The sequence below is a fragment of the Hevea brasiliensis genome, unplaced genomic scaffold, assembly GCF_030052815.1.
Source record: "Hevea brasiliensis isolate MT/VB/25A 57/8 unplaced genomic scaffold, ASM3005281v1 Scaf25, whole genome shotgun sequence".
NCBI lineage: Eukaryota > Viridiplantae > Streptophyta > Magnoliopsida > Malpighiales > Euphorbiaceae > Hevea > Hevea brasiliensis.
The window spans coordinates 290,583-316,635 of NW_026614751.1; the positions used below are offsets into that span (position 1 = coordinate 290,583).

The window sequence follows — 26,053 nt, forward strand, 5'->3', positions numbered from 1 at the left end:
ATTTTGTTCATGATTTCTGACTGCATTAGTAATTCTTTAACAGTTTGTATCTAACAACTGTAAAATCCCTTTCATTTTACCTTCTGTGCAACCTATCAACAACACTTGCAAATGAATCAAGCTAATTGGGAGATAGGATGCTAAAATAATGAATTTACTCTACATTGTAGTCAAATATCCATTGAATTCTTTGCTTAATGCTTAGCTTACCATGTTTCTCATATTTATACATAGATTCTACAGGATAGCAGCATTACATATCTGTGCCATGGTTGATCCCATATTTAGACATCTATTTGATTTTACTTGAATGTATAATGCATAGGTACTTATAACAAAAAGAGTAAGCATGTAAAAGAGTCTGACATACCTCATTTTGCTTCTGTATGTTACTCTTTATTGTTTAATAAATCTTTTTTTTTTCAAAATTTTGACCTTTTCATTCTCTTCAATTGTGGAATAATATCTGAAAAAATAGAAATACTGTTTTCATAGTTAAGTCTTAAAAGGTTTTTTTTTTAATAACAAAAATTTTAATAGTCAAGTCCTTTTATTTCTAAAAGTGCTCATTACTAGTCTTATTTTTGCTTACATTATAAGGGTAGAGAGAGAGAGAGAGAGAGAGAGAAAGAGGGGGGTAAATATTGTAAATTTGGGGTGATTATGAGGGTTATAATATTTTTTTAAGTGTCTCTAATGACTAATATGGACAAAAGAACTAACTCATTAATGAAAACAAAGTGCAGGGACTGGCTCATCTTAAGTTCCAAACTAAAGGGATGAAATAATAATTTACCAAAAATTGAATTGCAAATATTAAGAGATTTTTGGTTATATTCTCTTTATTGTAACATGATGAATTCAAATGGAATAAGGGGAAAAAAGAAGTTTTAAAAAATAAGAGTTTAACTATCTATAATTTAAGGATTTGCATTGCTTGCAATCTTTTGTTATTAACCAAACTCAATAATAATCATTTGATACCTGACATGACATTCCAAGTGATTCTAAGAGATGAAATAGATTCTGCAAACGTAACAGCATCCAAGTGTTATTCAGTGGCATTTATTATTTTAATGTGCTATCAAGTTGATGAGGACGTTGGCAAATGATAAAATATGAGTTTCTTGGTGTTTATTTTGCAAATAAATTCTTGCAAGTCAAGTCACAATGCATTTTATTGTCTATACAAATTGGTAATTGTTCACATGAGAAAGTTGATCATAACATTTCATTTTTGTGTATTTGCTTGTTTAAGTCATCTTTATTTTTCTTCTTTCTTGGTGTTTCTCTTGTATGCTAGGTTTTTTCCTCTTTCTTTTGATCACTATTATTTTATATGGGAAAAAAAATGATGATGCCTTCTTGTTTGTTGCTGCTGTTAATTTTGTGATTTAGGTTGGTTTTGCTTGAGAGTACATTCAAACTTTACCCTCTTACATCCCATGGAAACTCTTGTCTTATTCACTTCTGTTAATAGATCAAATCATGAAATTCTACTTCTAGGGATCAATTTTATGAATGGAATCGTTTGCCGAATGGTAGTTTGTTTTGCTTCTACATTTTACGAATTCTTTTTTTTTTTTTTTTTTTTTAAAGTGAAAGCATGTGCAAAACAAAAGAAAACTTAGACTAAAAAAAGATGAACAAGATGGTAAAAAACAATATGTGTGTTAATTAACCACTCTTTGCTGGATGATGAATGGGCTCTAAATAGATTTCGTAACATGTCTTAACCTTTTAGGAGTTCTAATTTAGTCATAAATTTGCTTATAAAACTAGTCAGCCCATGTTAAATGCTTCTATCACTGATTTTGCATGTTAAAAATTTATCATCTTATGAGCTTAGAGCGATATTTGAGAAAGAAACTCTTTTAGTTTGGGTTAATGTGAGAACGCATTTCTGATACATTTTAGTGAGAGCTTGAAAAACATAAGTTACGGTGTCTTATTATCATAATTTGAAGTATTTGTTGTGCATTGTTTCTTTTTGCTCATTTTTTAAGGACCTTTTACTTGGGGACAGATGCCAAATAAATGAATGGTAGGGGATAGGGATCACTGTGGATTGGGTTTTTGCACATAGCAGACCGAATCCTAATACAATGGATTTGAGTATTATATAATCAAGTTGTGATAGGTTTAGATTTGAAGAATAATGCCTGTTACAGGTTCCAGTTGGATTTGGGTTTTATATATTAGGTACTCGTTATTCGAACTTCTTTATATAAACACTTAATTAAATATAAAATATGTTTTTTAATAATATTTATAATTTTTATATATTTTATTTTATATAAAATAGAATTTAAACTATTTATGAAATTATTAAAATTTTAAAATATAAATTATTAATAAAAATAAATTTTTTATGTAGATTATTAATTAAAATAGATAAAATTAAATGGGTTCAGTTATTTTTTAAATAATAATAATAATAATTAGGTTTAGGACTGATAAAAATAAAGGTTGTGAGAAACTTTATTTTAAGCTTTCAAATCTAAATTTGAATATTCAAATGTTTATTAAAATTCTTTTAAAAACTATAAATATTTGATTCACATCAAACAATAATTATTATGAAGGACATCACATAATTAAATCTAATTAAATGAATGAAATATAAATATTTGTCTATGTAAAAATAGTTATTATTATAAAACTACCAATTTTACTTTTATTTTTAGATGGTAACCATAATGAAAATTATTTTAATAAGATAAAAAAATAATAATAATATAAGATAAAAAAATAATAATAATAACATTTTTTTCCTTCTTCATTAGAGGGAGTGGTAATCAAATTAAAAAGAAAAAGTAGGGACACATCTATATAACAAGAAATTTCCAAAACTTGAGGAGTTGGGTAAAAAGAAAGGAAAAAAGAGGCTATATCAAAAAAATATTCAAAATCTTAGGGGGCCAAATTAGAAAATGAAATAACACACCTTATCTGTTGATATTGTAGGGCTAATACCTTTCTTTTTTTTTTTTTTTGGGTCCTTCTCTTCTTTTTCTTCTTGAAAGTTAGATGCCTTAAAATAATATTCAATTCTTTTGTTTGAGAGGCCTTGTAGAATTACATCCATGATCATGAGATAATCTTGAAATATTATATACATATTAATTTGATCCTGGCTTTTCATTTTTAGAAGAATGGATGCTTGTTGATAAATGTTTTGGTATTGGGTTAGTCAATCAATTTAACCTCAATGAGGTCTAAAAGTGTTTCGTCCACTGGGGAACAAGAACAGTTTTAGAGCTGTCGTCTGAAGATATACCTGTTTCAAGGCAATCTCCTCTCATAATTTCCTACCAGTATGAAGTAAGAGTAACCTCTTAGTTTCTTTTATTATCAATTGTACTTGTAAAACTTCTATAAACTTCTATCAGAATAAGCTGTGTGCTATAACACTTTGCTACTTGAAATTCTATTGTGCAATCAGAAATTACTAAGTATGCGTGTGGAACTATTGTGGATTACCCAAAGAGATTGTATTATCTATAAATAATTGGATTTGTAGCATGTTTCTTTTTTCCCTGCTAATCTTTAATTTACTAATATTTAATATAAAATTATTTATTCCTATTCTAAATCTGCTCCCATTAATTTCTGGGCAATCATAACTAATGGTACTCCGTCGGAAGAAGAAGGCATATTTGTTATTTTATATATATATATATATATATATGATTTAATTTTTTATATAATTTTGATATAATATTATCATAGTGTTAAAAATGTTTTAATTATTTAAATTAAAATATTAATTTTAATATTATTTTAATTAATTATATAGATAAAAATATTTATTTATTTAAAATTATTATATTTTTAATGATAACATAATTATAAACTTAAATAAAATAAAATAAAACTTTTTAAAAATATAAATAGGTGAAGATATTTAAATATTAAAACAAATTAATAAGAAATACAAGTTAGTTCATTGAATTAAATTTATAGTAATTTTGTTATTTTATTTTTGTAAATTGGTTTGCTTATATTATATTTGTTATAATTTAAAATAAAATTAATTTATATAATGAGATTGTAAAGTTAGATTAATATGAAAGAAAATTATTTATAAAATTAAAAAATAGGATAATTTTTAAAATATATTTTTGTAGCTTAGTTATTATCATTATGCAATTTTTATTTTTATTATATTAATATTTTGAAATTTTATATTGTGATGTTATTTAATAAAAATAATTTTAAAACTTACTTAATATATTATTTAATATATTTAATAAATATTTTTATTTTTAAAATTATAAATTATATTATGTATGTTATAAACGCATCAATTATATATTAAAATATAAATATAAATTTAATCTAATTAATTCATATTAATTATATAATTAATACTCTTAAATAGCTAATTTTCTTTTCTTTTCCTTTTATATCTCTCTCATTTTTATCATTTTGAAAATCTAAAACATATAATAATTTAAAATTAATATTAACGGGTGTTTATCTTTCCACATAAATATATTTAAAAATATAATTAGGATTTCTTATAATCTTATAGTCAAAATCAACGACCTAACTAAGATTGCCATGGTAATTTGAATCAAAACCAATGCCAAAGGCTCATCAATAAATTGCATGATGAAAAATAAAAATACGGAAGTGCCCACATATTGAATTAACATGTTAATGAATAATAAATTTATTTATAACATATTTTTATCAACTTGGAATGACTACGCGTTGGGTGTGGGAATCAGTCCCTCTGTAATTATTCCTTAGAAAATTGGGATAGAGCAAACTTTCTAACTAGAATTTTTCTTTTTATTTTAATTTATGATTATATAATATAAATTTATTTATTAAAAGTATAAATTACAAGATAGGAATGTAAATTTTATGCATAAATACCTTAATACATAAAAAAAATTAATTTTAATAAAAAATAATAATATACTATTACAAGAATTGAAGGTAAAGATTTTTTTTTTGTTCGTCGCTATCTTGCACAACATCAAAGTCGCAAAAAATTAATCAAGTTAGATTTAAAAATAATTGTCATTCTATTTTAACGCTACTAATGAGAATCAATGCTAAAAAATATTGAATAATTAATGATTTTAAAAAATTAAAAATTAGATATATAAATTATTAAAATGCAATTAAATATTAGCGATTAATATTAAGCATTAAAGTAAAAAACTATGCAATCAATTTTAATTAATTTTATATTAAGATTTAATTATTATTCTGCAGTACAAAGTATAAATTATAAAATAATGTATTTTCGTAATATCGAGAAGTTTATATTTAATTTTTCTTTTAATTGTGAGATTCACATGTATGGATTTATAATTTTTTTTTATAAAATAATATTTTGATTGTAAGAATTTCAATTTTGATTATGGAATAAATTTACAATTAAATTCTCAAATTAAGATAAATTATTAAAATTAAAATATTTAAATATAATTAAAAAAATTCATATAGATTTATTTATTTATTTATTTTTATTAAATAGAGTAATAAGGTTTAAAAAACAGAATAAGTTTTAAATATATATTTTTTTAAACATTTGGACAGGGGCGTGCATTAAGCTGAGCAATGTTTAGTTTAAATTGATAAATCGAATTGAATCTCGCCATTTCACTTTAATTGATTCAGTTTTTCAGTATTTTCAATTTCATTTCCTTACCCATTATAACCGAACAATAGAGTAGACAGATCAATAACTTTTGCGATACTATGATGCTGGACTAGTCATTTTTTGATGCTGCAATACTGATTTATCTTTATGAACTTTTATTTATGGATTTTAATCTATTATGATTATAGACTTCTATGTAATATTGTGTTGTGTGGAGTTTTATGTAGCAAACTAGTAACGTGTAATGTTTTAATCTTATGGACTATTATGTAGTTTAAATTTATAATTTTATGGAATGTGTTAAGGCTGAGCACTATTCGATTTAAATCGAATTAATCGAATCGAATTGTTCTATTTTGGTAATTCAGTTCAGTTTTAAGAGTGGTTAATTTCGGTTCGGTTTTATTTTTATGAAATTTTGATTATTTCTGTTCGGTTCGATTTTGATGGACAAAAAGTTCGGTTAAATCGAATCGAAATTCATCAAAACTCTGCGTTTTGGCCTTGGGAGTTAGGGCTAACTTAAGTAATTTTCTCCAGACCAGGCGCCGCACCATTCTCCTCCTCCTCCGCGCTCACTGCTTTTTGGTCTGGTCATCAATTCTCAGTGTCAATCCTCTCTTCGGTTGGTCTTCAAGCTCCTCTTCCAAGATCAGTATTCATCACGACATCACCGGTGTTTATCAACCTGCAGTGGCAGTGTGGCTCAATCAAACAATTACTTAGTCCTTTCCACTCTTCTCTCTCGAACCGTTATTCTAACTGCCGCCGGCTTTGAGAGGGTCTCTCGCTCTCCTTCTCCTTCTCCAATCCACGGTAGGTTCAACTCTTCCCTCTAATAAATTCCTTGATCAATTTTTATGCAAAATGCAATGAACTTCTTATTGCTTGTAAACTGTTCGATTCTATGGGTCAAAGAAATGTAGTGTCTTGGATTGCCTTGACGACTGGGTATTTACATATGGGGTTAGGACTGATATCCATATTAAGGTTAGGACTGATACTAATGTAAAAGAAAATCAGTAATGGCATATTACTTAAAAAAGATTAATACAGCTTCTTCAAAAGTGCATCAATAAATCGTGGTTGCAGAATGTGCTAAAAATTGTGTGTTCAGATATCAAAGAACAGACCAAGCTATTATAGCTCAACTTTCTATAAGCAGATTCTAGTGTGAGACTCTGATTCAAAGTATACTACCATTCATTATTTTATGGTGCAATGACACGAGTATAAGGTTGTCCACAGCATGGGAGGGATTTGACTCTTCGTTGACTATGCCAAAACAGATGAAGTTGCGTTTAGTTGGCTATTTCTCACATCTTGTTGATTTGAAATTTATTTATTATTTATTATTATTAGTATTATTTTTTTTTGGCTACTCACCCACCCTGATGCCCTATTTAGACTGTAATTTTATTAGCATGTTTCTTGTTTATATATCACATTAACCCACTGACAAAGTGGTAGGTTAGCGGTGTAAGCTTATATGAGGAATGTAAATAATTCATGCATCTTAGCATAGGCAAACCACTAAACCTGAAGAGAGCATGGTTGTCTTCAGCTATGTTTTTGGATTGTTAAGGACTTTTGTATTTGCTTTTTGATGAATTTTCTTTTTTAAATTATTTTATTTTTATAGGGATTTTGTGTATTATATGTTTAGTTTTATTTATTAATGTGAAATTAAGTCCAAAAATAGGGTAAAAATCAGATTAAAAAAAAGTAAAAATCAGGTTCAAATAAAGTGAAATCAGGTCCAAAAGCCTAAACCAATCGAACCGAACCGAGCCGAAATATTTCAGTTCGGTTCTGTTTCGGTTTCTTGTATATTTCGGTTCGGTTTGGTTCAAACCGAATACTCAGCCTTAGAATGTGCACTCTCATTTAGTATTGATTTACAATTTTATAGATTTTGGATGAATTTATAATTTTATGGATTTTTGTATGGATTTTGATGTATTATTTATATTTATTTCTTAGGAGTAAACTGATTTTTATGGTATTTTGTAAAGATTTTGGTTTACGGCAATCGAACCGAGCCGAACTTTCTATTTTCTGTTTGGTTTGGTTTGTTTTGTTTATTCTTTGAAGGTCGGTTATTTGGTCTATTCTATTATTGAACGCTAGAAATAATTTTTGTAAATCTTTAGTTTGGTTTGTGTTGAACACTAATAATTATTGATGTTCCTGGATAGACCCCTATATCTTTCATACATAGAAGTGGTTAATAGTTTGATGGAGCAAAATATATAATTAGATGATTTGATAGTTTGAGCTTATGATTTGTGGCCCTATATATTGAAGATACTTGTTTAGTCATTATATGCTTATTTTTAAATCGGATGTTTAGTTTATAAATGGGAAGGATCCATTTGTGCTTTAAGGCTTCTGACCGTCATTTTTTTTTCTTTCCCAACCTAAAAGTTGTTGAATTTAGGGAAATAATTGTTTTGCATATGCATAAAACATGCATCCACCCATATCTCATATAATGTTTTTACAACATATTTTTAAAATCTACGTTTCTTAATTGTTGGGATCTTTTGATATTTTGAAATGAATATGGACAATGAGTTCTTGTTTTATTGATTCTTCAATGTGTTAGATCACTTTTTCTAGTTTAATATCTAAGTAGTGAATTATTTATTTCATTGGAAAACAATAGTTTGAAATTAAAATTAATTTAAATTGAATTGCTATAACAGGTTTTCTTTAATTTTCACTACAAGAAATAAAAAAAATAGCTACTAAAATCACCGACCAAAATAAATCTGTAGGTAAATACCGACTATTCACTGACTAATAAAAGATTAAATGAAATTATTAAATACTAATTATTTGTAGCGAATCAATTACCGACTATATACCTACAATCTTTTACCGACTAAAATCATTTAGTCGCTAATTATGGCATTAAGTTGGCCCGCAAATTATAGCTACTAATGTGGGCGCTTTACCGACCAAACTTTAGTCGGTACCTTATTGGGAAAAAATAAATAATATATAAATAATTTAGTAGCGACTATCTGAAACTTAGTTGGTAATATGAAAAATTTAGATGGTAATTTACCAACTACTTACGACTATATAGTAGGTAATTTACCGACAATAATTGGGATAGTAGGTAATATTAAAAAAAAATTATTTTAGTAAAAGTAAATATAAATAAAAAAGTATTAGCTACTATTTCCGTTCTTAGTAGGTAATGTACCGACTATTGCTGTGTTAGTAGGTAAATCAATAACGAATTTTGAATTTAATAAAGATAAATATAATTTGAGCAAAATATATTAGCGACTATGTATTCATTTAGTAGGTAAATTGACAAAGAAATTTGTACTTTAATAAACATAAATGTAATTTCAATGAAAATGTTAGTGACTATTTGATATGTTAGTAGGTAGTTTACTGACTACATACGGTTTAGTAAGTAAGATATGAAAGAATTTTGAATTTTAGCAAAAGAAAATATAAAATGATCAAAATAATTAGCTACTACTTTGAAGCGTAGTAGGTAATTTACCATCTAAACGAACGCTAGTAGCTACTTGAATAAATATTATTATATTTTAACCAAAAAAAATTTATATTAATCAAAATAATTAGCTACTATATTAAGACATAGCTGGTAATTTACCGACTAAAACAAATTTAGTTGCTAGTTTAAGAAATATTATTGTATTTTAGCAAAAGAAAACATAAATTGAATCAAATAAAATAGCGACTATTATCTTTATTAGTAGGTAGTTTACCGACTAAAAGTATGTTTGTAGGTAATGTAAAAAAAATTCTTTTCCAGTAAAAAAATAGAAATTTGAATAAAATTATTAGCTACCATGCGGGAAGAAAGTTAATAGGTAAATTACCGACTATAGCTGAGATAGTAGGTAATTTAAAAAAGAAATATAAATAAAAAATATTAGCTACTATTCAAAATATCAGTATGTATTTTACCTACTATATTTATTTGTCGTTAATTTAAAAAAGAAATATAACTTAATAATTTTAGCAACTATTCGCATTGTTAGTAGGTAATTTACCTACTACACCTTTGATAGTAGGTAATGTAATAAATATTTTTTTTTTATTTTAGTAAAAGTCAATATAATTTTAAAACATTAGCTACTATTTGAGGACATAGTAGGTGATTTACCGACTATAATTGTAATAGTCGGTAATTAAAAAATATAAATATAAATTAAAAATATTAGCTATTATTCTTTGAATTAGTAGGTAATTTACCTACGACATTTATGTTAGTAGGTAATTTTATAATTAGTAAAAGTAAATATATTTTTGTATAGATTAATTAGAAAGCAAATTTATATACAAAATATATTTATATATAGTCTAATTATAAAATATTAATTAGTGATATTTCATCGTAATTCATCAACGAAGTTAGTGATATTTCATTGTAATTTCATGAAAAAATATATATATATATTATGTATTTTGACAATGTCAAACAAAATCATGTGTATACTTTTACAAAATCTTGCTTTAAATTAATTAGTATTTAGTAATTGCATTCAAAATTTAAGAACATAAAATCTTATAATCCAAGCATTTGGTAATTGGACACACTAATTTAGTTGTGTTCTTATGATCTGCAGGAAATACTAAAAACTTGAGACACAATAATAGGGCCTCCTAAATCTAATTAATCTAATTTACTTCATGTTTTTGGGTTTAACTTTAAAATTATTATATATCAAAATATTATTAATTAATCATGAAATTAAAATATTATAAATCTTAATGAACTTATTTATTGTATGGCATTAATAAAATTTATTTCTCCCAATTATAAAATATAAAAATATAAAACTTATAAAAAAAATTAAAATATTATTAATTAATCATGAAATTAAAATATTATAAATCTCAATGAACATATTTATTGTATGACATTAATAAAATATAAAATTATAAAACTTATAAAAAAAATTTACTGGCTAAAAAAATTTACTTGCCATACCATTTATGAAAGAATTTTTTATGATTAAAAATTTTTTATGAAAGAAAAAAAAGAAATAAAATTTATCATGAAAGAAATAAAAAAATAAAAATCTCTCTGTTACTTGCTCTCTCTCTCTCTCTCTCTCTCTCTCTCTCTCTCTCTCTCTCTCTCGCCTTGTCACTCTCACTCGTTAGCTTTCGCTCTCTCGCTGACGCTCTGTGGCTCGCTTTCTCACTCACATTCTCTATCCAATTTTGTCAGGTTTGTTTATATTTAAAAATTTTTCTAGGGTATGGGCATGGCTAATTTTTTTAGGGTACTCGGATAATTGATTGATCTGCGGTGGGTTCTCTGGCATCACTTGGATCTAAGTTCTGGGGTGTGTTGAATTTTCTGTGCATTGTATCGAGGTTGATGTGTATGCTATTCTGATGTGTTTGAGGTTTGTAATGATGATTTGGTGCATACAGTTCTTGGTGTCTTATATTCCTTTTTGTACTGTTAATTCATTTTTCTGAGTTCTTGTTCTTAGATTTTAGAGATGGTTTTGTGTTTTGATTGAATCCAGTTATGTGTATATGTTTGGAATATAGCAGATTTGGATTTCACTTTCTTGATTAGTATCAGGATCTCTCCCTTTTTCTCCAAATTCTAAAAAGAGCAGAATGTAGGTGAAAAATAATAAAAAACAGTGAAAAAGCTATGCAAAGAGGGTTACCAAATTGGGCTTATGAATAAATACAAAACGTGTAAAGACAAGTGTAAAGCAAAAGAGCTACCCCTAAGATTAAGTCCAAGCAATATACTAACAGGATCCATTGAATAGGAGTCCAACGCAGTACTAACAGAACTAGATGCTGCTGCAGGTAGCAATTTACTTCTACCACCAACATTGTAAGTCTGAAACTCTCTCTGAGTTAAATAGAGGGGATCAGCAAGAATGATTGTCTATGCAAAGGAATAGTATCACTGTATAGAGGAGCTGGCTGTCTGAGAAGGTGCTCTCTTTCCAAATCCCTCTTGTGCGGGTCTAGAAGATCATAGGTACGATACTGCTTTTCACTCATGTATAAATCACAAGGAGCTTCCTCTCTATGTGTTGAAAGGGAAAATTGGAATATATGTATATATGACTTCTAAATTACAGAAGTACACAACCACCAAACAACAAATAAAACCAGTAATTCTCACTTTTTGAGCTGTAAGTTCTATTTTGAATTTGTTCCTTTTATCATAACTGTCCTTTGTGGCCTTCTTGAAAACACTGAGGGAGTGGAAAACAATCCTTATGGATACTGAACCGGACCTGAACTTCAAAAGTATCAGTGTGCAAATCTGACTAAATTGGTGAAGAAACTTATAATTATTACCAAGAGAATTTAGGCTGGATATAATAAAACATAACCTGAACTGGTGAGGACCTACCAAAAGCCTTTGGCTTCAATCTATCCTGCCAGAAGATGTTGCTTTGTGGATTCCGTACAAAAGTTTGAGGCCAAAATCATACACGAAAAGCTTACGTCCAGGTTTAAGTAGCATTCAGAGCTCACTGCTACATTTAACTCAGCCATAGACCATAGTACAGTCTAGTTAACGTACCTAGTACAGTCTAGTTAATCTTTAGCAGGGGAACATTATACTTTCGCGTTCCAATCATTTCTTATTTATTTAATCTCAACACACAAAAATGCACAATAAAACAAAAGAGCTACCCCTAAGATCACTTGGGCAGTCCATGTTCGTGCTAAATTTGTCTTTTTTATATATCGATAGTGAAAATCATGTAAACAGTGAAAATCATGCCGGAGCCAGTCAACAGTGGCTTTTCTCTTCTTCCTGTTCTGTTATTATATATCGATAGTGGGAGCACGTGCTTCAGGTATATATATATATATATATATATATATATATATATATATATATATATATACTGAAATAATGATAACCTGCCATGCATAATTTAATGTTGTATTTCTCACTGGAAACATTTATTTTTTTTCTTGTCTTAAATGATGGACTATAAAATGCAAACTATTGGACTTAAGCTTTAAAGCTTGTGATTATGGTGCCTACTAAAGGCTGTATGTAAAAGAAATTTTGATAGGGGGAAACAAAACAATCCTAGTTTAAGTGAGATGTCAAAATTTTAGTAGAACTTTAGAGACTTTTAGATAACATGTTAATAGCGGGAGTTCCATTGTTATATAGACAATTCAATTGAGTGAAGTTATAACACTAAGTTTATCATACGTATTAAGAACTACGTGGACCTGGTCCTCCATGGAAAAATGAAGGTTAGTAGGCAGCTTTTGGATGCGGTCCAAAGTAAGTAAAATTTTATTCTCTTTGCTTTCAATGTCCCTCTTTCTAGTTCTCTAAATATTTGAATCTGAAATAATATTTGTAAATATGATGTCTTAATATATAATTGATTTATTAATATATTTAATTAGTCACTTGGAAAAAAATTATGTTTATATGAGGTATTTATAGTTAGTTGATCAGTTATTTATAAGAAAACTATAGTTTAGTTTCAGGTTTCTCATGTTTTAATTAGGAGAATGGGTGTCCATTTGTGTGATGTCATGTTGGATTAATAACTTTTGTGATACTATGATGCTGGACTAGTCATTTTTTGATGCTGCGATATTGGTTTATCTTTATGAACTTTTATTTATGAATTCTAATCCATTATGGTTATAGACTTCTATGTAATATTGTGTTGTGTGGAGTTTTACGTAGTAAACTGGTAACGTGTAGTGTTTTAATCTTATGGACTTTTATGTAGTTTAAATTTATAATTTTATGGAATGTGCACTCTCATTTAGTATTGATTTATAATTTTATAGATTTGGGATGAATTTATAATTTTATGGATTTTTGTATGGATTTTGATGTATTATTTATATTTATTTCTTAGGAGTAAACTGATTTTTATGTAATTTTGTAAAGATTTTTGTTTACGGCAATCAAACCGAGCCAAACTGTCTATTTTCTATTTGGTTTGGTTTGTTTATTCTTTGAAGGCCGGTTATTTGGTCTATTTTGCTATTGAACGCTAGAAATAATTTTTGTAAATCTTTAGTTTGGCTTGTCTTGAACACTAATAATTATTGATGTTCTTGGATAGACCCCTATATCTTCCATACATAGAATTGGTTAATAGTTTGATGGAGCATAATATATAATTAGATGATGAGCTCATGATTTGTGGCCCTATATATTGAAGATACTTGTTTAGTCATTATATGCTTATTTTCAAATCGGATGTTTGGTTTATAAATGGGAATGATCCATTTGCGCTTTAAGGCTTCTGACTGTTAGTCTTTTTCTTTCCCAACCTAAAAGTTGTTGAATTTAGAGAAATGATTGTTTTGTATATGCACAAAACATGCATCCACCTATATCTCATATAATGTTTTTACTACATATTTTTAAGATCTACCTTTCATAATTGTCGGGATGTTTTGATATTTTGAAATGAATATGGACAGTGAGTTCTTGTTTCATTGAGTTGGGGCTTTTTCAATGTGTTAGATCACTTTTTCTAGTTTAACATCTAACTAGTGAGTTATTTATTTCATTGGAAAATAACCGTTTGAAATTAAAATTAATTTAAATTGAATTGCTATAACAGGTTTTCTTTAATTTTCCTCAGGTGATGGCTACTCAAATGAAGAATATATGTGTAAATGAATCATACGATTGTAATCTTGAAGAATGGTTGATTAAACACAACACTGATGCTAGGTGGTCAAGCAAGCACCACACATGGAATTTGGATCCTACTAAAGCATCTATCAATTGGAACTTAGAATGGCCCACATTGGAGACGGTGCAATTGGTGCAGGGCATGATAACAGCTGTCATAGAATTTCATGATAAGAATGGAATTCACGGTTATCTTCATAATCATAAGAACTTTTTGTTGAAATTTGGAATTAAGTGCTATTTAGGTGCACATGTGAGAGACATCATTAAAGTTTTTATTGTGCATGATGATAAGTCAGAGAAAAAAAATGGTGATTTCAAAGAGAAATCGAAAAATGCTGATGTGACTGAGTTGGCTAGCATGATTTGTTATACCATACTTGGTAAAGAGATGCAAGAGTTACCTTCTGATTGGATTAACCTAATTGACAGCGTTAATATGTTATACATGATTGATAAACAAAAAAATGTTATTCCAGTGGAATTCGTGAAGAATCATCCAGCATTGTGGCCATGGCGAAGGAGATTCATGTTTTATGAGGAATGTTGGGTTCAAGCTACACATAGGACGACTGACAGGCACATATCTCAAGGACAAACAGATTACATCTGCAATTGGGTTGAAAATATTGCATTAAGTATCAAATTTGTTGATTGGTCTTCTACTATTCCTGTGGATACACCAATGCGACGACTTTTTAATGATATGTGTGGGCGGTCTAGATTAAAAACAAATAATGGCTATGATCTCCTTCACTTTCTCAGGATTTTTCATCATCACTACTGTGATAGAGATAAGTCGCAAAATCTCATTGTACATCAAACGGATAGCAAGAATTATGAGGAGGACGAATTTATCGAAATTGTAACAACACAGTGTTTTCCATTGTTTTTGGTGACCATGTACAAAATATTATGCACGTATGATTTATTTTTTTAGGTATGTGCTTCTAGAATTTAATGAGCTATTATTTCTTTTTGTAATTAGAATTTATTATATTAATGTATCTTTTTGTGCAACTTCCTTTTATCTGGTGTAAGAAGTGTAGGAGGAGACAACCATTTTTCTGTTGTAGGAAGTGTGAAGTGTGAGAATAGGAAGAAGGCATTCAGCTAAAGCAAATTCATGTATATCTGATGGAGTCTACATTCAAGGATCTAGAACATACTTCAAATTTAGTTAGGTAATTTTTAGTAACTAGTTTTCAATTTTTAGCTAGTTTTGGTTGGTTGGGCAGTTAAAAAAATCAACATTGGTTGGCTTTCAATTGGCTAGTTATTGTTTTTCCACTTATTTTCTTTATTCCACCCTCAATTGCACATAAGACAGAACAATTACCGTGATCGAATTGAATGAAAACTTGCAGTTGTCCACCAAGTGGAGGCATTTCTATCATTGTTTTTTTCTCCCCAGCAAGCTAATATTGTTGCAATGATTTATGAGTAGATATGTGGAATTCTGATCTCTACTTTTAGATTTAATTATCAAGATTCAATTATGTAATTCTGGCTTAAATTGGTTACTACCGCAGATAAAGCAGTAGATTGGCTTAAACACTTTAATCCCAGTTTATTTGATTTCTAGTATTCTAAAATCAGTTTCAAGAAGGATGGGAAGGAGATAATATTGCAGGGAGTTAGTGATATGGTGTCTCAATCCAAGCTACTGAATTGTTTGAGTTATCAGCAGCTATTACAGAAGCAAAGGAAGGATTTTCAAACTCCTTTATTATGTGTGCAAGTGTCGTAATCACCTTCAACTACATTTTCAATTACTGCAGTAGGTAATGTTGTTTCAAGTACTCTTGACACTAATTCAGTTGAATTGCAGAATCTATTAAATAAGTATCAGTGTATTTTTTAAGATCCAAAGACCTTGCCACCATTTAGAAGTCACAATAATTCTATTCCCTTGGTACCAATAGCAGAACTTGTGAATATTAGGCCTTATAGGTACCCTCATTTTTAGAAAGCAGAAATAGAGAAATTGATGGATGAAATGTTACAAAATGAGGTCATACAACCCAACATCAGTCCTTATTTTTCTCCAGTACATCTTGTCAAGAAAAAGAATGGTTCTTGGATGTTTATTATTATTATATTTTATTTTTTACCAGCTTTGGGTTTTTGTCTAGCTCAGCTGTATCTATGTGAGTGTGACATTTTGTGTTTGTGACCTCTTCAATCAATATATCTCAGTTCTGTATGGTTACTCCAGTTAGGTGCTCGAGCAGAATTAGAAATCATGTCACTTCTCCATAATACAAATGGATTAGAAGTTGGCATAAGTGATGCTACATTCTCCTCATTGTGCAGGGCAGTGCTTGTTTTATTGTCGTTGAATCACTATATAGGTTGCTGACTTAGTTTAAAATCAATAGTAGTGTGAGCATCTTTTCAATTAGAGTGACTCTACTCAGAAGTTGACACTTTTCATAAGTTGAATTGTAGCAGTTTTATTTTGCACTTGGGGAATTGGCGTTTCTGTTATCTGCTCACTGGGTCTCCTCCTTGTGGTTTTGGATTTCCTGCTACTATTCAAGATGATTACTCCCGTATTGTTAAATTGTTTGTCTTCGAGGAAACCAACTGCAGTGCGTCTGAATTTTATCCAAAAATTGTTTATTCTGCCAGTTTTGAGATCAAAACTTCATTCATTAATAGGGGTGATATCATTAACCGCCATATCCTTAGCCCAGTGAGCTTTTAATTTTGTGTTTTTGTTACTATAAATGATACATCTTTGATTGTTTAGAACCATCCAACTTGTTACTGTGCTGAAATGGCTTAACCTTATTGTAATTCTTTTCTGATGGGATGATTTTGGTTTTAGCTTATATGAGGAAATTTCCTCTGTTGCATCCTTCAGTGCTTCTTTTTTATTTGTGTAGTGTTTTAGCTTATATGAGGAAATTTCCTCTGTTGCATCATTCAGTGCTTCTTTTTTATTTGTGTAGTATTTTTGTTTGGCTTTTGTTGGAATTTGATAATGGTTGTGCTAGGAGAGAAGCAAGAGAGCATGAAGAGGAAACAAGAAGATAACTGACAAAGTCAGATTCAATTAATGTTTGTTGACAAAGTAAGATTAGATTATTGTTTGTTTCCTTCTTGCCTTCCCCTTTGTTAGGTTTTGAATCCCTAACAAGGCAGTTATAGGTAATTGGGAAAGAAAAGAATTAGGAAGAAAAGAAATAGAGAATTTAGAGAGAGATAATAGCAGAGATAGAGAGAAGAAAGAATTAGAGAGATGAGAACTTCAGTTATCATTTCAAGTGTTCTTTCTACTTATTTATACAGCTTCAGCTAGCTTCAGTTATTCTAACTGAAGTAGTTACAGCTGTTCTTGTCTAAGTGAGTCCTCTTAACTACCTCTATAGCAGTTCATCCTCTTAACTATTCTCTAGACTTCTTCCTTCTGTACTTTTGCCTCTCATATGTAACAATCTTTAGCACCTTCTTGCCCCAAGAAGGGTGCAAAATCTGGAAATTGGGACATGATGAAAGAGGCATCCTCCCATGCTGCTGAATAGTGAAGCCATTTGATGAGAACTTGTGAGACTGGTAGACTGTTCCTGTGATAACGCTTGACTGCAATACTTCTTCAGGGGCTACCTGCTGTAGTTCTTCTTGCAACACTAGGAAGCTTGTTAGGGTTTATGAAACCCTAAGAGAAAGAAATAGGGAAATAGAGGTAAGAATAGAAAGAAGAGAGAATAGAAGAGAGATATTGTGTTCTTGCTAATTCTTGGAATGAATTACAACAAGGTTACAGTTGAAGTATTTGTACACAATAACTACCTTGTAACTACTTCAGCTGACTATTCTAGCTAACACAACAGAATTAGTTACGCTTCCTGCCAATTACTAACTCCTCAACTCTTCTAGAATTCCTAATCACATCTTATTCTTATATTTCCTCCTATAATATGTGATAATACCCCCTCCTCTATTATTTTCTTGTCCCAAGAAAGTGGAACTGCAGGGAACTGGCCTTCAGTAAAGCACTATCCTCCCAGGTGGCATCTTTTACCGACAGATTAAGCCATTTTATAAGCCCTTGTTCCACATGCTGGTCCCCTCTCATGACAACTCTAGTCTACAATACCTGCTCAGGAGCCACTTGATTGTGATCATCTTCCATAATAGGCCAATCAGTAGCAACAACAACACCAACTCCAATCTTGTTCTCAAGCATAGACGCATGAAAAAACAGGATGAATAGCAGATGTTGGAGGCAAATCCAGGTGATGAGTCACCTTCCCAACTCTTGCCAAAATTCTGTATGAGGTAAGAATAGAAAGAAGAGAGAATAGAAGAGAGATATTGTGTTCTTGCTAATTCTTGGAATGAATTACAACAAGGTTACAGTTGAAGTATTTGTACACAATAACTACCTTGTAACTACTTCAGCTGACTATTCTAGCTAACACAACAGAATTAGTTACGCTTCCTGCCAATTACTAACTCCTCAACTCTTCTAGAATTCCTAATCACATCTTATTCTTATAGTTCCTCCTATAATATGTGATAATACCCCCTCCTCTATTATTTTCTTGTCCCAAGAAAGTGGAACTGCAGGGAACTGGCCTTCAGTAAAGCACTATCCTCCCAGGTGGCATCTTTTACCGACAGATTAAGCCATTTTATAAGCCCTTGTTCCACATGCTGGTCCCCTCTCATGACAACTCTAGTCTACAATACCTGCTCAGGAGCCACTTGATTGTGATCATCTTCCATAATAGGCCAATCAGTAGCAACAACAACACCAACTCCAATCTTGTTCTCAAGCATAGACGCATGAAAAAACAGGATGAATAGCAGATGTTGGAGGCAAATCCAGGTGATGAGTCACCTTCCCAACTCTTGCCAAAATTCTGTATGGCCCATGAAACTTGGCAGGCAGCTCAAGGACTTGTCTTACATCAATTGAGGTTTGCCTGTATAGCAGCCTTGCAAGCGGAGCAGCTCTGCGAATTCTATGACTGGTGCAAGGCAAAGGGGTTGTGTGGCTCTTACGAGTACCCTTTCATAGAAAAAATTCCTGAGATACAGATTCGAGCTCTCGAGACTTTCCTCAATGGGATGTGGCAGTTAACAGAGTCTTCTTCGTCTGCTACGTCTCCATCTTCTTGGGTGGAGTCTAATAAATCAAGTTCGACTGAAGATGATGAAGCAGACAATAATAAGCAAATGGTTATTGCAGCTAGCTCTAGGTGGGTGAAATCTGAAGAAAATAATGGTTTATTTGCAAGAAAGATAGAGGAAATGAGGAAGAGATGGGTCCATTGATTCAATTACAAGATGGTGGAAATGATAACTGGGAGGTCCTACTTGATGCTTCACTTAATCTTCCAAGTATTCCTATCAACAACTACTCGATAAACCCTACTGGATTTAGCAATGGCTATGGATGTGAAGTTCTTGGGAAAGACTCAAACGCAGAAAAGAACAATCAATGGCAGATGCAAGTATATAATCCTAATAATGCATTCAATCCGTCTTGTCAACCTTATTATTACGCGCCAAATTGCACCGAATGGAGCAGTGCGAGTAATCCTGAATATCCATGGCGATTGTAGAAGAAGACATTAATCCATAGCTTTTGAAGAATGTGATTCAAGAAACATGTCATTGTAACCAGGAATTGGCTGGAGATTAGTTTACTATGGTTGTTTTTTGATTAATTTAGATCTGTCGTATAGGAGATTAGAAGTTTATTTATAAATTATAAATGATTCCTAGTGGACAATGCCATTTTTACATAACCTTTGATTTGATGAAACATTGATATGATCAATCCGTAAGCAGCAAAACAAAAGGCCTCATACCATTGACAGTGATATCGTAATTCATTTAAAATGTTTCTCAAATTTTTTTTTTACACTTGGTATAGAATTTAGAAGAGAAACATTTAGTAAGATAAAACTACTATATAGTCTACAAAGTTCGTAATATAACGTGACGCATTTAAATGACATTGATCAATCTCGCTTAATAAACTTCTATACAAGAACCACCAAAATCATGTGCCATAATAGCTAGTCCGTACAATTTAACAGAAATGTAAGTGCTAAAAGGAACTCAAGCAATCACATAAACCCATTTTGATGCACCCAAACAGTTAGTCTTGATCTGCTTCCAACACCCGCTTCTCGTGCCTCCACTTTTGTTCTGCTCTTTGCCTCTTGCCATCATCCCATTCTCGGTCATACATCCTATAACCGGATTAAGGACTAGAATTTCAGGTAATTAATACGCTTCAAAAATATAATCAAGCCTAACATAAATTTCATGATATACATATATATATATATATACATATATGTATATGTACATGTACATATACATGTATGTACATGTACATGTATGTATATGTACATGTACATGTATGTACATGTACATGTATGTATATGTACATACACATATATGTATATGTATATATACATATACACATATATATATATACATATACATATACATATACACATATATATATATATACATATACATATATATATATATATATATATATACACACACACTGTCCATTAAAGATATATACATATATATATATATATATATATATATACACACACACACACTGTCCATTAAAGACCATAATCGGATTTGAGGCCACATGTTCAAGCCAAGTCCAGCCATGCCCCAGTTTTTAGGGCAATTGTCCAAGTGGGTCCAGTTCAAGACCAAGTACTACTTGGATCTCTTTGAAGAAAACAAAAACTAGATTTTCATAGGAAGATAGCCATCATAAGCACAGCTTGAGCATAGTTTAACAGAATATGCATTTGTATTCTTAAATATGGTGCATACGCATAAATCATGAATGCATTCTTAAGAATGAGATTCAAGGATACGGATCTGCATCATGACGAGTCATCTTGTTGGCTGCTTCTTTACCATGAATCCTCATTGGAGGTTCATAGAAGTAACCTGCACGCTAGATCATGGCTCCTTTTCTATCTCCCCTATCTCTCCCATCATAAGATTGTGACATACCAATAGGAAGAGGTGGAGGTGGTGGAGCAACTGGAGAATACTCACCAGCTTCCCCCAATGATAACTGCTCTCTTTTAAGTTTACGTCTCTTAGAGGCGGCACTAATATCCATTTCCTCCTTCAAAAGGTTCACTTTCTCTCTCTCCCTCTCCCTTTCTCTTTCCCTCTCCTCCATCTCTATCATTGCTAAGATAAGCAAAAACCTTCAGTCTTCTAAGTGCAGTAAAAAAGTGAAAAAAAAGTTAGCATCTTAGGACACTTTGTCATCTAGGCTCAAGCTCTGCTTATTTATTAAACAAGCCAAGCTATACATTGTTCAAATTCCATGCATCGTTGTCTACTTTTAGGATACTTGTGAACCAAAAACAAGAACAAAGGAGCCACAAACATCAACACACATTAATTCATTATGGGCTTAACACCAACCCAATTCAAGCCAATGCAATCCAGCAAGCAACCAAACTACAGTTACCCCACCCCACAAGAAGAGGGAGGAATGGAAAGTTAAACTGGGTCAAATGCAGTCCATTTCTGCATGTCACCAAATCCCATCAAATAATCCTAAATGAAAATAGAATAAATAGTCAACACCTAATACATACCTTCATTAACAGTCCCTCTCGCTCTTCTCGCTTTCTCTCTCAAAAATCATCTTCTCTCCTATGCTTTGCATCATGTTGTGAAACCAAAGAATTTCTTCTGAGTGTCGCCTTTCTTTCTTCTCATGCCTAGGAGAAAGCCTCTGAGTATGCCTGGTAGTTCCAAAACTTCTATCAGCGTCTTCATCTCGTCTACCAGAATTAACAGATTGGGGAACCACATGAGGAGGCAAGGGTGGTGGAGGTGGCAAGTTTTGCCCATAAAATCGGTCGTCATCATGAGATTTTACCATGGATGTATCACCATAGCGCAGCTTGCTTCGGTCATCCTTATTTCGTTCATGCTTAGCTTTGTCAGAGGGCCAGTCAAAATTCCTATCAGCACCTCTCTCCTGCCCTCTCTCTACTGAATTCTCTCTTCCATATCTTTCCATTGACCTGTCTGTTGATCTTTCCAATAAAATATCATCTCCACGAGACTTATCAGGATGCTCTGATCTTTCACTATATTCCCTGTCATATCTCTCATTGCCTTTATCTTTTAATCTATCCATAACTTTATATATGCTTCTATGCATACTTTGTTCATCAGTTCCTGTCTTGTCAAGATCCACTAATCGAGCATCCATGGGCCTCTCCCTGTTAGAGAAGCGAACTTCACCCTCTAAATCTCTCAATTCACTATCACCTTCCCAGCGTTTGCTTAATCTGTCAGGATCTTTTGCAGGACTTGTTCTCCTTTGCAGCTTATCACCAGACTTTGTTGTCACAAGAGAACTATCATGCTTGGGAGCGTGAACAAGTCTAGGAGGCTGCTTTTGAATATCACCACCTTTAGTAACATCATCTTTTACCACAGATTTGGCAGCTCCATTATCTACCTTTAATTCACCACCATGACCATCAAAGGTTCTTGCAGATGATGTCAAGCCTCTTGCTGTTGTGGAAACTGCATTACCATTAGATGTGATTGCAGAAGAAACATTAATAACATTTCCTTGCCTTCCTTCTAACAAATGAGAAGGGATATCTTTGTCACCGGACGAAGTGCTAGGAGTTCTGCCCACTGCTTTTCCAGATTTGGAGTCTTCTTTTGCAAGATCTTGTTTAGGTGTTTTAATTGATCCAGCAGGTATTGACTGTTTTGCTGAAGCTTTCACCTGCCCAACAAATAAAGAATATAATTATAATAACAATATTAACAAAAAATAGAACATAATAAATCCTTCCACATTTTAAACAAATAGAGTTAGATTGTAGATCAAGGGTAAGTCTAACCCTTCAATAAAAGAATTTACAAAAATAAACAGATAAATGATTCATGCAGCTAAAGCCACCTAATAACTATATGATAATTGATCAAATTTTGTTTTTCTAGCCAATAACGGCATCCTTACCTCCTCCTATCTACAATGATTAATGTATGCAAAACTTCATAAGTTGAGAAATTAGGACTAATGTTTGATATTGATTACACCCCTTAAATATTCTTTCTACTAACTGAAAGGCTGGACATAATATGCATTATACCATTAATGCTACTTCACCAAGAAAAGATCCAACAAAATTTAAACCATGGACCCATCTTTGATAACACAGACTAATAATTTTAAGTGATCCAACGACACCAGCATAAAAATTGGTGGTGAGTCCCATTTCCTTTTTATTTTAGTCCCCAATTTATTTTCTTTGGATGTTTATTGAGTTGGCAACTCAATGATGTGCGTGATCCCGCAAGTAAAGCCGTGACACAATTGGCAGAGACAAAATATTAGTGTGTATTTATAAGCATGTGTACTAGTTAAGAATGTAAACATGATAGTCTTTTTTTTTTTTTTTTTATTACAATGTAAACATTATAGTTAAGACACACAAAATTAACAAATTGATAAACAACAGAAATAAACAGGCAATTTAAGTAGGCACCCTTCACCACATGTTTAACCATGATGATTCCTCTGTTGCAGTAATCAACGGTGAATAACTTAAAATCAGATGGCTCTTATTTTCTATACACGCCAATCTAAAGGCAAGTGATTTCACCCACTGTTATTAAGGCGAAAGGCGACACTGAGGCGATAAGGTATCCCATGGCCTTAAGCGAGAGGCGAGGGCCTTTTTGAAGCAAGGCACTGCAACCTAAATTGCCATATATATATATATACTTCTAACATAAAAATTCATTCATTTAACTGGTTTAATAAGTAAAAAGGCACATTAAATTACCATTTGCAAATGCACAATACCTATTTATCCTAAACCAAGAGGAGCATATCAAACTTCCCATTAATGGGACCTAAACCATTTTAAAATTAAATTAATTAACCATTCTAAATGAGATTTGCATTATCCATTTAATAAAAATCATATAAAAATTGACAATAACAAAATGCATATCACTGTGCCCATATAATAAACAATATGAAACAACAATTTAACAAAAAAAAAGTGCTACTGCTTGATAAAAATGGCGTAACTGTTTGTAAGAGAAGAAAGCATAGAAAAGATAAGAAAAAAAATAAAAGGAAAAAAAAAGGGAAAATAAGTAGGAGAGAAGAGAAAAAATAGCATTCTCCAAGTCTGTTGGTAAGAGGAAAATAACAGGTGAGAGGGGAGAAGAATACAAAAGAAGAATAGAGGAGAAGGAGAGGAAAGAAGGTGAAGAAGGCAGAGAGAGAGAGAGAGAGAGAGAGAGAGAGAGAGAGAAAGGAAAAATACTTGGTCTGGTGCAGTTCTGCAAGTCTATTGGGGGCGTGAGTTTAGGGTTCCTTTTTTTTTTTTGTATTTTTATGCTATTTAAAAAAAATAGAAAAAGGGAAAATAGACTTTCTTCAATCAGGCGACGCCTTGGTTGCCCAAATACCTCTCCTCAAAGAATCTCAGGGGCGCACCTCCTTCAAGTTGCCTCGCCTCAGCCAGGCGAGGCGCCATGGCCTCGCCTTGCCTCGCCTAGCGCCTTGCCTGGTGCCTTTTATCGCCTTTAATAACACTGATTTCACCTAAACACAGAGAAACCAATAACAATTATGAAGCACATCCATACATAACAAATAACACATTTCATAAAATAAAATACCTCAGATTCTCAGAGAGTTCGAGGCACTCTGCGTGCTTTCATCCGGTATTCTATTTGCTGATTCTTCCATTTGCTTTTGATTCTCCATCGATCTTGATGTTCTAGCCATGAGTGAGGAAGCAAATTGACCAACATCTGACCATTCACGACAAAGATTTTAATGAATATAAGAAAATATGTACCTTCTGCAGCAATATTATATCACGGTAAAGATAAGGTCCAATAGTCGCAAGCATTTGAAAAAGCTCTTTGGTAAGATCAACGAATGACCTATGGCCAAGAGAACTAATTGTGTCCTTAGAATCAATGCCAGCCCCTGAATAAGACCCAAAATTTTGGAGATGCATTTGACGAATGATATCATATGCTGCTGAGACTAACTTTTCAACAAGCCCGAACATAAGCATGACAGAGTTATCAAAAAAGCTAATGCACACATCTAGTGGTGCTAATAATGGGTTAAAAAGAATTCTAGTCCAAAAAATCCTTTCTCAAGTCAACACGCCAATCTTGGTGTGCATTCAATTTACCTAGACAATGCATTGCATATTTGAACATGTGCCACTGGATTTGGTGAAGAGAGATGATCAAACAGTATGTGAGCATGATACCTGAGACAAGAGATGTCATATAGAGCACAATAACACATAAATAAACTATCAATCTCAATTAAATAGGGCTATAAAGTTCTGCATGAGGAAAAATATTTAAATGTAAATTTTTTTTTTTAAAAAGCAAGCAATGATAGAATATTCAATCATTCCTTTGGGGTAAAGGGTACAACTATGCATGATAAACATAACATTCATAAAACATATATGTATAGGCTATAGACCTATATCTATAAATAAATTATAAGTAAGTAACAAAGGAAACTGTTAGAGATCTAGGGAGTCTACCAGAAGAGTGTCTTCTTGCTCCATTGGGCCTACCAGGAATCACTTGACTCTTTCATCCACATGTCAGAGCATTATGAGAATCACTGACCACCATTTTCATACCCATCCCCTGCCAAACCAAGGCTCCACTTGTTAGAGATCTGAGAAGCCCAAAGCACCTGA

General features: G+C 31.4%; 1 protein-coding gene, 1 long non-coding RNA gene and 2 pseudogenes across 2 annotated transcripts; 3 read left to right on the forward strand and 1 right to left on the reverse strand.

The window, feature by feature from the left end:
- The window catches only part of LOC131176803 (uncharacterized), a 167,102-nt pseudogene extending 163,760 nt beyond the window's left edge, over positions 1-3,342 (forward strand).
- A 2,782-nt stretch (positions 3,343-6,124) lies between these two features.
- LOC131176806 (uncharacterized) lies at positions 6,125-7,248 on the forward strand. Its single transcript, XR_009146692.1, has 2 exons — positions 6,125-6,439; positions 6,741-7,248. It is a non-coding gene; the product is annotated as an uncharacterized LOC131176806 (long non-coding RNA).
- A 3,866-nt stretch (positions 7,249-11,114) lies between these two features.
- On the forward strand, positions 11,115-15,320 carry LOC110668593 (uncharacterized). The gene is made up of 2 exons (XM_021829921.2): positions 11,115-11,633; positions 14,248-15,320. The coding sequence occupies exon 2, from the start codon at positions 14,251-14,253 to the stop codon at positions 15,238-15,240; it is 990 nt and encodes a 329-aa protein (XP_021685613.2). The 5' UTR covers positions 11,115-11,633; positions 14,248-14,250; the 3' UTR covers positions 15,241-15,320.
- Positions 15,321-21,821: 6,501 nt separating this feature from the next.
- Positions 21,822-25,339, reverse strand: LOC110668617 (THO complex subunit 2-like; annotated as a pseudogene).
- Between the last annotated feature and the right edge of the window lie 714 nt (positions 25,340-26,053).